Source organism: Elephas maximus, chromosome 7 (genome assembly GCF_024166365.1).
Source record: "Elephas maximus indicus isolate mEleMax1 chromosome 7, mEleMax1 primary haplotype, whole genome shotgun sequence".
Lineage (NCBI taxonomy): Eukaryota > Metazoa > Chordata > Mammalia > Proboscidea > Elephantidae > Elephas > Elephas maximus.
The window spans coordinates 11,477,100-11,493,436 of record NC_064825.1 but is presented as its reverse complement, the minus strand read 5'-3'; the positions used below and the strand labels follow the sequence as shown (position 1 = coordinate 11,493,436).

Genomic DNA, 16,337 nt, shown 5'->3' with positions numbered 1-16,337 from the left:
CAAAACCTTTGGGACACAGCAAAAGCGGTGCTTAGAGATCAATTTACAGCAATAAAAAAAAAAAAGAGGACCAAAATCAAAACAGTGAACCTACGACTCAAACAGAAAAAGAGCAAAAGAAGCCCACAGACACCAGAAGGGAAGTATAAAGATCAGAGTAGAAATAAATGAAAGAGAACAGAAAAACAATAGAATCAACAAGAAGTTGGTTCTTTGAAAAGATCATCAAAACGGATAAACCATTGGCCAAACTGACAAAAGAAATGCAGAGGAAACAAATAACCTGAGTGTCATGGATTGAACTGTGTCTCCCGAAATGTGTGTCAACTTGGCTAGGCCATGATTCCCAGTATTGAGTGGTTCGCCACCATTTTGTGACCTGATGTGATTACCCTCTATGCTGTAAATCCTAACCTCTATGACGTTAATGAGGCAGGATTAGAGGCAGTTATGTTAATGACGCAAGACTCAATCTACACAATTAGGTTGTATCTTGAATCAATCTCTTTTGAGATATAAAAGAGAAAATTGAGCAGAGAGATAGAGGACTTCATGCCACAAAAAAAGAAGCACTAGGAGTGGAGTGCATCCTTTGGACCTGGGGATTATGGTTTTGTTCTAGAACATAAATGAAGAATGCAAGTACAAACTGTCTTTGGACCACATCTAGCAGGTACTGGCTTGTGGAATACATCTCAAAGGAAGTGACTTTATTTTGTGTAGGAATTCTTAGTACTTAGCACGTATAAAGCACACATGCCACAAATATCGAGCAGAAAAATCTATCATTTTCAGCATTATAAGAACTCTAGAGAGAGTAAACAAGAATTGACTTACAAAGTTATTTAATGTTTCCAGAAAAGAATGATTGCCAATATAAAGTAACTCAGAATTTTAAAATTAAATATTTATTCAAATCTAACTGTGGCACAGTATCGAGCTGCGTTAAATAAACATCAACTGTATGGTATTTAGTTTCTTAGGAACAGAGCATTGCAACATCATAAAAGTTTCTTACAACACAAATTTCTGCAGTAAGGTTCAGCAATTAAGACCTGATTTCCACATGGAGTTGTGAGAGAGCAGGGTGAATTTATTTTTTTTAAGGCCGAGTACAAAAAAAATGGTGGAGGAATATAACTCTTTAACAATATATACACTCATAGGGGGAAAAAACCCAAAAAGAATATACTGATATTTAATTAAACAGAAAGCACTTAAGAGAACATATTTTAACATCCAGGCACAACTGGTTGGGTGCTAATTATAATTTTTGCTCTTATTTAAAGGTTTAAACCAATTCTTGAACTTGACTGATGTGTGTGAGTCTAAGAGAAGGCACCTCTTTCACTCCCCTCAACGATCTTTTTTACAGTAACGCTTTGTAACACTTTATGGGCACACAGACAATGCACTGTATCTACGTACACAAATAGTTATTTAACAAACAGCCAATTTTAGGAGAATCTAAATTAAAATATAAAACTATGATTTCTCTTTTTACATCTTATGATGGCCGTGGCTTTCTAAAAGGACATCAGGAGATAATCCTTCACACAAACTTTAACACTGAATACGAGACTTAAATTAAATGTGCATTGGTCACTATTATGGCAAGAGTTCTACGAATTAGTGCAATTCTTTAAATCCCCAATATTTAAGGAGAAAAGTATATACATACTAAGAAACCTCAACCACTACCCAACCAACCTTTTCATGGCTCAATAACCTATCCGCTTAAAAGTTCTGCAAAAGATCACAGAAATTATAAACAAAAGCTCAAAATGCTCAATAAATGGTTTACAAAACTCTCCCTTTTAAACAAAGAGATCAGAACGATCACAAGAGCAGTTTTTCAAGAATGTACTCTTTACTGCGATTTAAGAAGGGACGGTAAAGTACTCCCTCTAAAACAAAATCATCAAATTGCTGATTTCTGATTGGGTACTTCACTGCCAGTTGAGGTGGTTATCACTTTTCACTCTTCAGTGGCTATGTTTTTAAATGTCTTCCTGGACAATTACTGAAGGCAATTTATAAAGAAAAGCATTATTTTCCCCCCAGAAGAAGTGAGAAACTATTCCACATGAATAAGCCTCAGAATTGGGGATAAGAAGTCAAAAAACACAGTGTAAGAATATTAGGTGGACTTAACCTCTATTTCAACAAGATGTACATAATATTTACAATATGTAATTCCAAAGCTACAGTCTCACAGATTGGCTTTACTTACATTTCTGCAAATGCCTTTTTTTCCAAAATAGAAACATTACAGGTAAGTCTATTTACAAACCAGGTAGCTGCTTCAGAAACAGCATGATTCAAAGTGAAGTTCCAGTACAACGAAGGTGCAACTCCAACTTTCAGAGTCTGTCACCATCCCATTCCCTACAGTCATTGTTGAAGGGATACCAGTTTTAAACAGCCACTGTTCATGTATGTTCAGAATGTTTATTCATCATAATGCAATGATAACAAAAATTTGTCCACATCCATTCCAGCTGGAAATGAACTGGGTAGCTTCCTTTTCTGTCAAAAAAAGAAAAAGAGAAAGAAAAAATAAAACTAATATATTGAACTCAAACAATGCCAAAAGGTTTTCTTAAGTCATTTAGAACCTTATACAGGTTCTTCCGTATACTATTAAATTGCCACAATTTTTAGTCCATTAGAATTTTAGCTCTGCAGAGAAGTAGAGACAGGTTTTATAAATCCGAGGTTAACTGAGTATACGTCAATGATACTTCGACATTTGTTGTTTTTCACCAGTTAATTCCATGCAACAGTGGTTTCCCAATCTTTCATGCCTTATGTTATTCTTGCAAAAAAAAAAAAGAAGCGCAACTTGGGTCCTACCATAAGAGAAACATAAAGGCTGCTTTTCCCAAATGTTATGGCTAGAACTGTGTCCCCCGCAAAATGTGTTATAAATCCTCACCCCCATACCTGTGGTTATAGTCCCATTTGAGAATGAGGTTTTCTTTGTTACGTTAATGAAGCAGTGTTACTGCAGGATGTATCTTACATAAACCTCTTTTGAAATATCAAAGACCAGACTAAGCAAGCATGCAAGCACAGAGAGGAAGATACATGCCACCTGACTGGTAAGGAACCTAGGAATACAAGCTGCAAAGAGACAAGGACTTTCCCCCACAGGTCCTTCCCCTGGAGCCAATGCCCGAAATTGGACTTCTAGGCCCCTGAACTGCGAGAAAATAAATTTCTGTCATTAAAACCAGCCACTTGTGGTATTTTAGTGACAGCAGCACTAGATAACTAAGACACCAAGGAAGATATTTATAAATAAATGCCTTAACAATTGTTTTGATACAGCCGTGTTTCTCTCAGACAACTTCTGAGCACCACAATGTCTAAGAAACACTGCTATAGAAGGTGTTTTGTTAATCAAAGCAATCTTGATTACACGGTTCAGTTAGATAGCCGTGGCAAAAAATGCTGAGCTAATCTGGTTATTAATGGAAGGACAAAGGTGGGATTCCAAAATAAAAACTTTCAAACTTGCCTTAATTTTCTTCTTTTTCATTGGTACTGATGAATTTCCAAGATTTTTATTAGACATACGGGAGTTCCTCTCACGCTCATCTAACTCCTCAATTTTTCGCTTTTTTGTGGTGCTCCTTGAAGATCTAAATTGCTGTGTATTATCTTTTAGAGGAGTTGCTGAAGTAGTCCTAGAGATAGCTGCTCTGGAGAGAATCATTAATGTATGGGCAGCCATGCTCACACTGTTTTCACTCCCTGTTTCACTGGCAGGGCTGCAAGCAGGCAAGTCTGGGGTGACAGGAGGGACCATGATTCTCGGTGTGCTACTGTCTTCACTGAAACGCCTACTAGAAGGGACCTTGATACCATCTGTAGGTTCTTCTTTATGTTTTTCCCCTGCCCCTGAGCCAGGTGTCTGGGGAACAGGTAACTCACCATTATCAGCAAGCCTATTTACTGGGCTATGCCACTGCACATCTTGTGACATTTCTGTGGTATGTTTCATTAGTGGGTTAATCAAACAACTGGAAGATTTAGTCTGTTCTTGTTTTATATCCTTCACAACTGCTCCTACAGAAATTACATTTTTACTGTTTGAGGATGTGCCTTGCTTTTTGGTCAGTTCTTGCAATGACGCTACAGTTTTCTCATTCCGTAAACTCCCATTTTGTTGCCCATTAGCCAGTTTTGTAGTTTCTGAATTTTTCTGCTTTTCCATATCCTTGCACAATTCATTCTCCTTATTAGCTGTTGCTTTATGGAAAGATTCAAGTACAATTTCTGTTGGCAAAACTTTCTTTTCTGGCTGAGTTTCTCTTATGGTGGTATGCCGGCTAATGGCAGCATCTGATTTGGATAAAATCTTAGGCACAGGGGGTCTCTCTCTCTCTTTTTTGATTGCATTATTAGAAGGGGATTTTAAGGGGGAGGACATAATGGGAGAGTCCAGATTAGGAAAAGAAGTTTCGTTCCTTTCTTTGTTTTGGGATACCACCTTATGGTTTGGTCCCTGTGTATTTGACGCAGGAGAAGCAGTGTTATCGAAACACAGCACCCGTCTGTGACTTTCAAATGGTTTGCTTGTCGGACATGTGCTCTCTCCTGAGAAGGGAACTGTGATTTCTTCCAATTTTCTTCCAAGATCTGTGCCTATATTCTTGTCAGAAATTTCAATTCTACCAAAAACAAAACAAAAAACAATTACTTTTGAATCTAAGCATTCAAATAATCTGATTAGAAATTACTTTTATGCTCACCTTTGTGCCTGAAATCCAACTGACTGATTTGAAGAATCCGCCAAATTATTTACCTGTTTTCCTGAAATTATAAATGAATTAATTAGAAAAGAAAAATATTCTTGAGAAATAGAATATACTCCTCTGAAAGAGGTTGGAATAGACCACAGTATCACACATCGTGAGAAAAAAACTTAAATGATAGCTAATGTACAAATGAAACATTTTATTTAACATACTGGCTTTTAAAAACCAGCTTTGTAGGAAGTAAAACTAACACTTTTTGCAAATGATATAATCCTATAAATAGAAAACTCCAAAGAATCTATAAAAAAGCTGTTAGAACTGTAAGTGAATTCAGCAAAGTGGTAGAGTACCAAGTCAATACATAAAAATCAGCTGGGCTTCTGTGCCTCAGCAACTGGAAACTGGAAAAGGAAATTAAGTAAACATTACCATTTACAACAGCATCTGAAAGAATAAAGTACCTAGGAGTAAATTTAACCAGAAAGGCCAAAGGCTTGTACATAGAAAACTATGTAACATTACCAAAAGAAATTAAAGAAGATCTAAATAAGTGTTAAGGACATTCCATGTCTGTCTGTGGATTAAAAGGCTTAGAATACATTAAGATGCCAATACTACTCAAAGCAATCTATAAATTCAATGCAACCCTCATGAAAATTCCAATAGCCTTCTTTACAGAAATAGAAAAGCCAATTCTCAAATCTATACGGAAGAGCAAGGGACCTAGTATAGCTAAAGCAATCTTGAAGAAGAATAAAGTATGCAGACTAACACTTCCTGATTTCAAAACATACTAAAAAGCCATAGTAAGTAAAATAGCCTGATACTGGTATAACAACTGATACATAAACCAAAGACAGAATTGAGAGTCCAGAAATAAACCCACGCATCAATGGTCAACTGATTTGCAACAAGGGTGCTAAGTCCACCCAATGGGGAAGAAAGAAGTCTCTTCGTTAAATTGTGCTGAGAAACTTGATTTCCATACGCAGAATAAATCAGTACCCAGATCTCACAATGCCTTAGTTGTCTACTGCTGCTACAGCACAAATATCACAGGTGGACAACTTTAACAAAGAAAAATTATTCTCTCATAGTCTAGGAGGCTAGGCATCCAAATTTGGGGCGCTAGCCCCAGGGGAAGGCTTTTTCTCCCTGTTGGCTCTGGGGGAAGGTCCTTCTCATCAATCTTTCCCTGGTCTAGGAGCTTCGCAGCACAGGCACGCCAGGTACAAAGGACACACTATGCTCCTGGTGCTGCCTTCTTGGTGCTATGAGGTCCCCAGGTCTCTCGGCTTCATTCTCTCTTTTGTATCTCAGAAGAGACTGATTTAATACACAACCTAATCTCGTAGATTGAGTCCTGGCAATTAACATAACTGCCTCTAATATGCCTAATTAACATCACTGAAGTAGGATTTAGAGCACATAGGAAAACCACATCAGATGACAAAATGGCAGACAATCACACAATACTGGGAATCATGGCCTAACCTAGCTGATATACTTTTTTGGGAGACACAATTCAATCTACAGCACACACCATACACAAAAACCAATTCAAAACGATCAACGACCTAAATGTGAAAACTAAAACTATAAAATTCTTAGAAGAAAACGTAGGGGTGTGGTTGTGGGGCCTAGTTTTTAACAATGGATTATCAGCTATGGCAATAAAAGCACAAGAAGCAAAAGACAAACCAGATAAATGGGATCTCAAAAATTAAATACTTTTGTTCATCAATGGAATATATCAAAAAAGTAAAAAGACAACCTAGGAGGCTGAGCAAAGATGACAGAATAGACAGACGCTACCATCGAGCCCTCTTTACAACAAAGACCGAAAAAAACAAGGGAAATGAGTGTATTTCTGATAAGCCGGGAGCCCAGAGCATCGAAGGCAAGCTTAGACAACGAACTGAGAGGCAGGGGGAGGAAGAAACCGTTCAGAAGCGCAGAGGAGTTATCGGACCTGAATCATGGGGAGCCCTAAGGCACCATTCCCGGAGCAGAGGCGGCAGCAGTTCGGCCACAGTTCCTCAGGGAGAAGCAGCCAGCCACATAGCCCAATCACACCTCCGGAACCTGAAGAGAACTGCACTCTCTGCAAAAGCTAACTACTTGCCTTTATTTTACCACGCCCCCCCCCGCCCCAACTCCCAAGCCAGCTTCAGCGGCTGAACCCCCCGGGCCTGAGATAGACCCTGGTGAGCACCTGGAGCCGTCCTCCCAGCCTTGGGGAAGGAAAAATTTGCAACTGGGGGGAAAAGATAATTTGCTAGCTCCATTAACCAGGGGAGCTCAGGACAGAAGCGGCTCCTGTCCAGGCATAAACCATCTGTGCACCTTGAGCACCTTTCCCTCCTACAAAGGCCTGTGTGGGCCTATTTCGGGAGAATAGGCCCTTGTTGGCAAACTCCAACCATTTCAGCTGTGCGGTGGAGAGATGGCTGTTTGACGTTTGACATTGCTTTGCCTATTAAACAAGGTCCTCGCCTACCCACAACAGGGACCTAAGGACTGGTGGCTCCACATGGGTTGCCCAGCCACCTGCGACAGGGGTCCAGGGACAACTGGTACCTCCCAATCCTTAAGACAAAAACTTTGGGTGCCCACGGTCCCTCTGCAGAGCCCACCCACCAGCACGCTCTAGGAAACAGAGACGTGTTTTCCTCAGAGACACATGGGGGTCAGTTCTCAACCCCCTGCCTTCTTCAGAGCGTGAACCCCTGCCGCAAACAGATACCGGTATATACGTCAATCACCCCTGCCCCTCTAAGACTGTAGGACAGAGCCTGTACCACACACTTCATATCAGCTACCTGGAAACCGGAGCTGAATTCATACAAGAAAACTGAATGGACTCCTAGACTGATATACCTGATAACACCTCTAGCCAGCTGGGGACAGGACACCAGAGCTCCAAAAGTGGAATAATCAAGCTAGCTCACTCAAGCAACCCATAGGGGTATACCGAAACGAAGCAAAGCAAGCAGCCACGACACAGTAAGCAAGCATAAACTAATACAATAACTTATTGATGGCTCGGAGACAACAGTCAATATCAAGTCATATAAAGAAACAGACCATGATCACCTCAACAGGCTCTCAAAACAGAGAATACAGGGATCTTGTAGATGAAATTACATTCCTGGAATTACCAGATGCAGAATACAAAAGTTTAATATACAGAAACCTTCAAGACATCAGGAAGGAAATGAGGCAATATGCAGAACAAGCCAAGGAACACACAGATAAAGCAACTGAAGAAATCAGAAAGATTATTCAGGAACATAATGAAAAGTTTAATTAGCCGGAAAAATCCATAGATAGCAATCAGAAATTCAGAAGATTAACAATTACAGAATTAGATAACTCAACAGAAAGCCAACGGAGCAGAACTGAGCAAGTAGAAGCTAGAATGTCTGAATTCAAACATAAACCACTTGGCACTAATATATGTAAAGAAAAATCAGATAAAAGAATTTTTTTTTTTCCACATAAGGTAGATCTTAAAACAAAGTCACCAAGACACTTTATAATCAAGCTTGACAAAACCAAAGATAAAGAGAGAATTATAAGAGCATTGAGGGATAAAAGAAAAGTAACCTACAAGGGAGAGCCAATAAGTTCGGACTACTCCACAGAAACCATGCAGGCAAGAAGGCAATGGGATGACATATCTAAAAAATTGAAGGAAAAAAGTTGCCTGCCAAGAATCACATATCCATCAAAACTGTCTCTTTAATATGATGGTGAAATTAAGATATTTCCAGATAAACACGAGTTTAGGGAATCTGTAAAAACCACACCAAAACTACAAGAAATACTAAAGGAAGTTCTTTGGTTAGAAAATCAATAATATCAGGTATCGACCCAAGACTAGAACACTGGGCAGAGCAACAAGAAGTCAATGCAGACAGGGAAAACAAAAAAACACCAAAATAAGACTAAAAAAAAAAAAGCCCCTAACAGGGTAAGGGCAGTGTTGTTACATAAAAGAAGACAACATTAAAATGATAAAGAGGGACTAAGAAATGTAATCATACACCTTCGATATGGAGAGAAAGATACAGCAACAAAAAGAAATAAAAGTTAGGTATAAATTTAGAAAAACAGGGATAAATAATAAGGTAACTAAAAAGGACACAAACTATCCTACTCATCAACATAAAACAAAAAGGGGAAAATACAGACTCAGCAGAAACAAAATCAACAACAAATATGAGGAAAGGGCAACATACAAAGAAAATCTACTCAGCACATATAATCAAGTGGGAAAATGCAGCTGTCAACAAACAAAAAAAGACATCAAAATGACAGCACTGAATTCATAACTATCCATAATTACCCTGAATGTAAATGGACTAAATGCACCAATAAAGAGACAGAGAATGGCAGAATGGATTAAAAAACAAGATCTGTCTATATGCTGCCTACAAGAGATACACCTTAGACTTAGAGACACAAACTACAACTCAAAGGATGCAAAAAAATATATAAAGCAAACAACAATCAAAAAAGAGCAGGAGTGGCAATATTAATTTCTAACAAAACAGACTTTAAAGTTAAATCCATCAGAAAGGATAAGGAAGGACACTATACAATGCTTAAACGGACAATATGCCAAGAAGGTATAACCATATTAAATATTTATGCACCCAATGACAGGGCTGCAAACTCTGTCAGCATTCAAAAGGGAGATAGACAGCTCCACAATAATAGTAGGAGACTTCAACACACCACTTTCAGTGAAAGACAGGACACCCAGAAAGAAGCTCAGTAAAGACAGGGAAGATCTAAATGCCACAATAAACCAACTTGACCTCGTCGACATATACAGAACACAGCTATACTTTCTTTTCTAGTGCACATAGAACATTCTCTAGAATAGACCACATATTAGGTCATAAAACAAACCTCTGCAGAATCCAAAACATCGAAATATTACAAAGTATCTTCTCAGACCACAAGGCCGAAAAAGTAGAAATCAATAAGAGAAAAATCAGGGAAAAGAAATCAAATACTTGGAAACTGAACAATACCCTGCTCAAAAAAGGCTGGGTTATACGAGACATTAAGGAGGGAATAAAGAAATTCATAGAATGCAACGAGAATGAAAACACTTCCTATCAAAACCTCTGGGACACAGCAAAAGCAGTGCTCAGAGGCCAATTTATATCGATAAATGCACACATGCATACAAAAGAAACAGCCAAAATCAGAGAACTGTCCCTACAACTTGAACAAATGGAGAGTGAGCAACAAAAGAATCCATCAGGCACGAGAAGGAAACAAATAACAAAAATTAGAGCTGAACTAAATGAATTAGAGAACAGAAAAACAATTGAAAGAACTAACAAAGCCAAAAGCTGGTTCTTTGAAAAAATTAACAAAATGGATAAACTATTGGCCAGACTGACTAAAGAAATACAGGGAAGGAAGCAAATAACCTGGATAAGAAATGAGATGGGCCATATCACAATAGACCCAAAGGAAATTAAAAGAATCATATCAGATTATTATGAAAAATTGTACTCGAACAAATTTGAAAACCTGGAAGAAATGGGCAAATTCCTGGAAAAACACTACCTACCTAAACTAACACAATCAGAAGTAGAACAACTAAATAGACCCATAACAAAAAAAGAGATTGAAACGGTAATCAAAAAACTCCCAACAAAAAAAAAAAAAACCCTGGCCCGGATGGCTTCACTGCAGAGTTCTATCAAACTTTCAGAGAAGAGTTAACACCACTACTACTAAAGGTATTTCAAAGCGTAGAAAATGATGGAATATTGCGTAACTCATTCTATGAAGCCAGCATATTCCTCATACCAAAACCAGGTAAAGGCATCACAAAAAAAGAAAATTACAGACCTATATCCCTCATGAACATAGATGCAAAAATCCTCAACAAAACTCTAGTGAATAGAATTCAACAGCATATCAAAAAAATAATCCACCATGCCCAGTGGGATTTATACCAGGTAGGCAAGGCTGGTTTAATATTAGAAAAACCATTAATGTAATCCACCATTTAAATAAAACAAAAGACAAAAATCACATGATCTTATCAATTGATGCAGAAAAGGCATTTGACAAAGTCCAACACCCATTCATGATAAAAACTCTCAGCAAAATAGGAACTGAAGGAAAATCCCTCAACATAATAAAGGGCATCTATACAATACAAAGCCAACAGCCAATATCACTCTAAATGGAGACAGCTTAAAAGCATTTCCCTTGAGAACGAGAACCAGACAAGGATGCCCTTTACCACTGCTCTTGTTCAACATTGTGCTAGAGGTCCTAGCCAGAGCAATTAGGCTAGACAAAGAAATAAAGGGCATCCGGATTGGCAAGGAGGAAGTCAAATTATCTCTGTTTGCAGATGACATGATCTTATACACAGAAAACCCTAAGGAATCCTCCAGAAAACTACTGAAACTAATAGAACAGTTCGACAGAGTCTCAGGTTACAAGATAAACATACAAAAATCATTTGGATTCCTTTACATCAACAAAAAGAACATCAAAGAAGAAATCACCAAATCAATACCATTCACAGTAGCCCCCAAGAACATAAAATACTTAGGAATAAATCTTACCAAAGGTGTAAAAGACACATACAATGAAAACTACAAAGTACTAGTGCAAGAAACTGAAAGGGACCTACATAAGTGGAAAAACATACCTTGCTCATGGATAGGAAGACTTAACATAGTAAAAATGTCTATTCTACCAAAAGCCATCTATACATACAATGCACTTCCGATCCAAATTCCAATGACATTTTTTAATGTGATGGAGAAACAAATCACCAACTTCATATGGAAGGGAAAGAAGCCTCGGATAAGTAAAGCAGTACTGAAAAAGAAGAAGAAAGTGGGAGACCTCACTCTACCTGATTTTAGAACCTATTATACAGCCACAGTAGTCAAAACAGCCTGGTACTGATACAACAACAGACACACAGACCAGTGGAACAGAATTGAGAACCCAGATATAAACCCACCCACATATGAGCAGCTGATATTTGACAAAGGCCCAGTGTCAGTTAGTTGGGGAAAGGATAGTCTTTTTAACAAATGGTGCTGGCATAACTGGATATTCATTTGCAAAAAAATGAAACAGGACCCATACCTCACACCATGCACAAAAACTAACTCCAAAGACCTAAACATAAAGACTAAAACGATAAAGATCATGGAAGAAAAAATAGGGACAACCTTAGGAGTCCTAATTCAAGGCATAAACAGAATACAAAATATTACCAAAAATGATGAAGAGAAACCAGGTAACTGGGAGCTCCTAAAAATCAAACACCTATGCTCATCTAAAGACTTCACCAAAAGAGTAAAAAGACCACCTAAGGATTGGGAAAAAATTTTCAGTTATGACATCTCCGACCAGCGCCTGATCTCTAAAATCTATATGATTCTGTTAAAACTCAACCACAAAAAGACAAACAACCCAATCAAGAAGTGGGCAAAGGATATGAACACACACTTCACTAAAGAAGATATTCAGGCAGCCAACAGATACATGAGAAAATGCTCTCGATCATTAGCCGTTAGAGAAATGCAAATTAAAACTACTATGAGATTCCATCTCACTCCAACAAGGCTGGCATTAATCCAAAAAACACAAAATAATAAATGCTGGAGAGGCTGCGGAGAGATTGGAACTCTTATACACTGCTGGTGGGAATGTAAAATGGTACAACCACTTTGGAAATCTATCTGGCGTTTTCTTAAAAAGTTAGAAATAGAACTACCATACAACCCAGAAATCCCTCTCCTCAGAATATATCCTAGAGAAATAAGAGCCTTTACACGAACAGATATTTGCACACCCATGTTTACTGGAGCACTGTTTACAATAGCAAAAAGCTGGAAGCAACCAAGGTGTCCATCAACGGGATGAATGGATAAATAAATTATGGTATATTCACACATGGAATACTACGCATCGATAAAGAAGAGTGAGGGTTCTGTGAAACAGTTCGTAACATGGAGGAACCTGGAAGGCATTATGCTGAGTGAAATTAGTCAGAGGCAAAAGGACAAATATTGTATAAGACCACTATTATAAGATTTTTAGAAATAGTTTAAACTGAGAAGAACACATTCTTTTGTGGTTAGGAGAGGGGGGAGGGAGGGAGGGTGGGAGAGGGTTATTTACTGATTAGTTAGTAGATAAGAACTACTTTAGGTGAAGGGAAGGACAATACTCAATACAGGGAAGGTCAGCTCAACTGGACTGGACCAAAAGCAAAGAAGTTTCCAGGATAAACTGAATGCTTTGAAGGTCAGTGGAGCAAGGACGGGGGTTTGGGATTATGGCTTCAGGGGACATCTAAGTTAATTGGCAAAACAAATTCTATTAAGAAAACATTCTGCATCCCACTTTGAAGTGGGGTGTCTGGGGTCTTACATGCTAACAAGCGGCCATCTAAGATGCATCAATTGGTCTCAACCCAACTTGATCAAAGGAGAATGAAAAACACCAAGGTCACAAGATAATTATGAGCCCAAGAGACAGAAAGGGCCACATGAACCAGACTTACATCATTCTGAGACCAGAGGAACTAGATGGTGCCCGGCCACAAGCAATGACTGCCCTGACAGGGAGCACAATAGAGAACCCCTGAAGGAGCGGGAGAACAGTAGGATGTAGACCCCAAATTCTCAAAAAAAGACCAGACTTAAGGGTCTGACTGAGACTAGAAGAATCCCGGTGGTCATGGTCCCCAAACCTTCTGTTGCCCCAGGATAGGAACCATTCCTGAAGACAACTCATCAGACATGGAATGGACTGGACAATGGGTTGGAGAGAGATGCTGATGAGGAGTGAGCTATTTCTATCAGTTGGACACTTGAGACTGTGTTGGCATTTCCTGTCTGGAGGGGAGATGGGAGGGTAGAGAGGGTTAGAAACTGGCAAAACATCACCAAAGGAGAGACAGGAAGGAGGGAGAGGGCTGACTCATTAGTGGGAAAGTAAATGGGAGTATGTAGTAAGGTGTATATAAGTTTATATGTGAGAGACTGATTTGATTTGTAAACTTTCACTTAAAACACAATAAAAATTATTTTTTTTTAAAAAAAGAACGCAATATATTACACCTATTTGAAAAACTTGCCCTTTTAACGATCATGTTGCAAGCTTATGTCATTCAGAGAACATGCTCTTGAGTATCAGTAATAGCATATACTAATTTCTATGGATGTCAGGGTTTATGTGGGAACACATCAAGAAATGAAACTAAAAATGAAAGGAAAGATGACACTGCATGTTATGATAAAGACCTACACTTTATCTTGTAGGTCACTGAATCCTCAAGTTTCAAGTAAGGAAAATGCATAAATAGATTTGTGTTTTAGGAAGATTACTCTGGTGATAGTGTGGAAGAAGGACTGGAGAGGAGAGAAAACTGGAAGCAGAAATTCTAATTAGATGGCTATAAACATCCCAGGTAATAGAAGATGACGGTTTTAGAGGCAACTACGTAAGACTGAGAATTTACAGGATGTGACGACATTAGTGGGCATTCACAGGGGTATGAAGGTTAAAAGAAGAGTCACTGTTGACAGCCGATTAAGCAGGGGAGGGGAAGGAATATCAGGGGAGGTATCTGAGGAAGAAAAGTAAGATATGTAGAGTTTGAAGGTCTTGAGTTACATAAAGTTAGCATGGACAGCATCCCTGATGGCACACTGGTTAAAAGCTCAGCTGCTAACCAAACGGTTGGCAGTTCGAATCCACCAGTAGCTGCTTGGAAACCCTATGAGGCAGTTCTACTTTGTCCTATGGAGTCACTATGAGTCAAAATCGACTCAAAGGCAACGGTAGCGAGGGAGAAGCAAAACAGTTTTCCAAAACCACCTACAGTATCAACTCTTATAGAAAAGTAAAGTAAGAAAGGAAAAAGATCAATGCATACAGCAATGTTAGGAGGTCATCTGTGACCTTTGTGTAAATAGTTTTAGTGAAAACATGAGGACAACCAATAACGTGGCTAAAGGAGGAAAGGGAAGTAAAAGGGGTCAAGGGTAAAGGGCTGGCAGGTGGCACAAACTTAAGTAAGTTTACAGCTAGAGAATAAAAAAAGTAAAAAAAGAAAAAAAAAATATATATATATTTGCAGACAGAATCCTGAGCACAGGTAGATTGAATTAACAGCAAAGAATGAGACAGAGTTATACATGTAAGAAAGAAGTAGAATAGGTATGTACTGGATGAGAGTAATGATAAGAAAGCAGAGTTTACTACTCATAGGCTGGGGGATAAAATCATGTGTTGAGACGAGAGTGAAGACTGAATAGATTTAAGAAGAGTTGGGAAAATCTGGAATGGTTTGAAGATGGAATGGGAAGAAAACTAGATAGGGAGCCATTTAAAATGATTGCCAAGTGGCAGTAAGGGTTAGAAGTAAATTTTTAAGTGGTATTTCTAAAGCAATGTAAGAATCCCTGGTGTAAAAGCTGAGATGGTTACAGGTGGACACGTCCATGTCTGGAGAGTAGCAAGTGGGTATGGCAGAAGAGGGTAGGCGTGAAGATTAAGAGTACTGCCACATCAAGATATCCTTCAATAGGTGAGTGGATAAACAAACTGTGGTACATCCATACAATGGAGTACTATTCAGAGATAAAAATACACTATCCAGCCACAAAAGGGCGTGGAGTAACCTTAAAGGCGTACTGCTAAGTGAAAGAAGCCAGTCTGAAAAAGCTACATACTGTATCATTCCAACAATATGACATTCTGGAAAAAGCAACAGTATAAAAACAGTGAAAATATCAGTGGTGGGCAAGGGGTGAGGAGGAAGGAAAGATGAATAGGTAGAACACAGGGCATTTTTAAGACAGTGAAAGTAATTCTCTACAATACTATAATGGTGGACACGTAACATTAAGGATTTGTCAAAACCCTTAGAACTGTACAACACTAAGAGTGAACCCCAAAGTAAACTATGGACTTTAGTTCACAATAATGTATCAATATGAGTCAGAATCCACTGGAGGCACTGGGTTTGGTTTTGGTTTTGATTAATTCATCAACTGTAACAAAGGTACCAAAGAATGCAACATGTTAATGGCAGAAATGATGTACAATGGGGAGGGGATATATGGGAATGATCCTATACACAAGTTTCTACAGATACAAAGTCTCTTTCTAAGCTCTATTTTGTTCCACTGGTCTATCTGTTTTTATTACTATGGCTTTGTAATATTTTACTGTCTGGTAGGATGAGGTTCCCTGTCTTTGTTCTTTTGTCTTAGCTAACCATGAACTTTTTTATTCTTCCTTAAAGTTCTAAGAATCAGTTTTTCCCACTCCCCAAAAATATCCAATGGGATTTTAACTGTAATTGCTTAAATTTTCAATTAAACTGGGAAGAACTAAAATCTTTACAATGTTAAAAGTCTTTAAATCTATTAAAATGATTCTTCTCTTTATTTAGGTCTTTTTATTGTTTGTTTATGAGGTTTAAAATCTTCTCCATTTCTAACATTTTTGGTTAGCTTACTTACTTCCTTTGTACTTTATCATTTTCGTGGT

At 38.3% G+C, this 16,337-nt stretch overlaps 1 protein-coding gene across 4 annotated transcripts in view; it reads right to left on the bottom strand.

Moving 5' to 3' along the window:
• Window positions 1-886: 886 nt before the first annotated feature.
• Window positions 887-16,337, bottom strand: part of LOC126078693 (protein NPAT) — a 63,429-nt gene continuing 47,978 nt past the window's right edge. For all 4 annotated transcript variants that reach the window (XM_049889357.1, XM_049889358.1, XM_049889359.1 and 1 more), the window contains 3 exons: window positions 4,761-4,821; window positions 3,524-4,679; window positions 887-2,529 (listed from right to left, as the gene is read on the bottom strand). In XM_049889357.1, coding sequence (XP_049745314.1) covers window positions 2,452-2,529; window positions 3,524-4,679; window positions 4,761-4,821 — 1,295 coding nt within the window. In that variant the 3' untranslated portion in view covers window positions 887-2,451. The remainder of the gene's footprint in view (window positions 2,530-3,523; window positions 4,680-4,760; window positions 4,822-16,337) is intronic.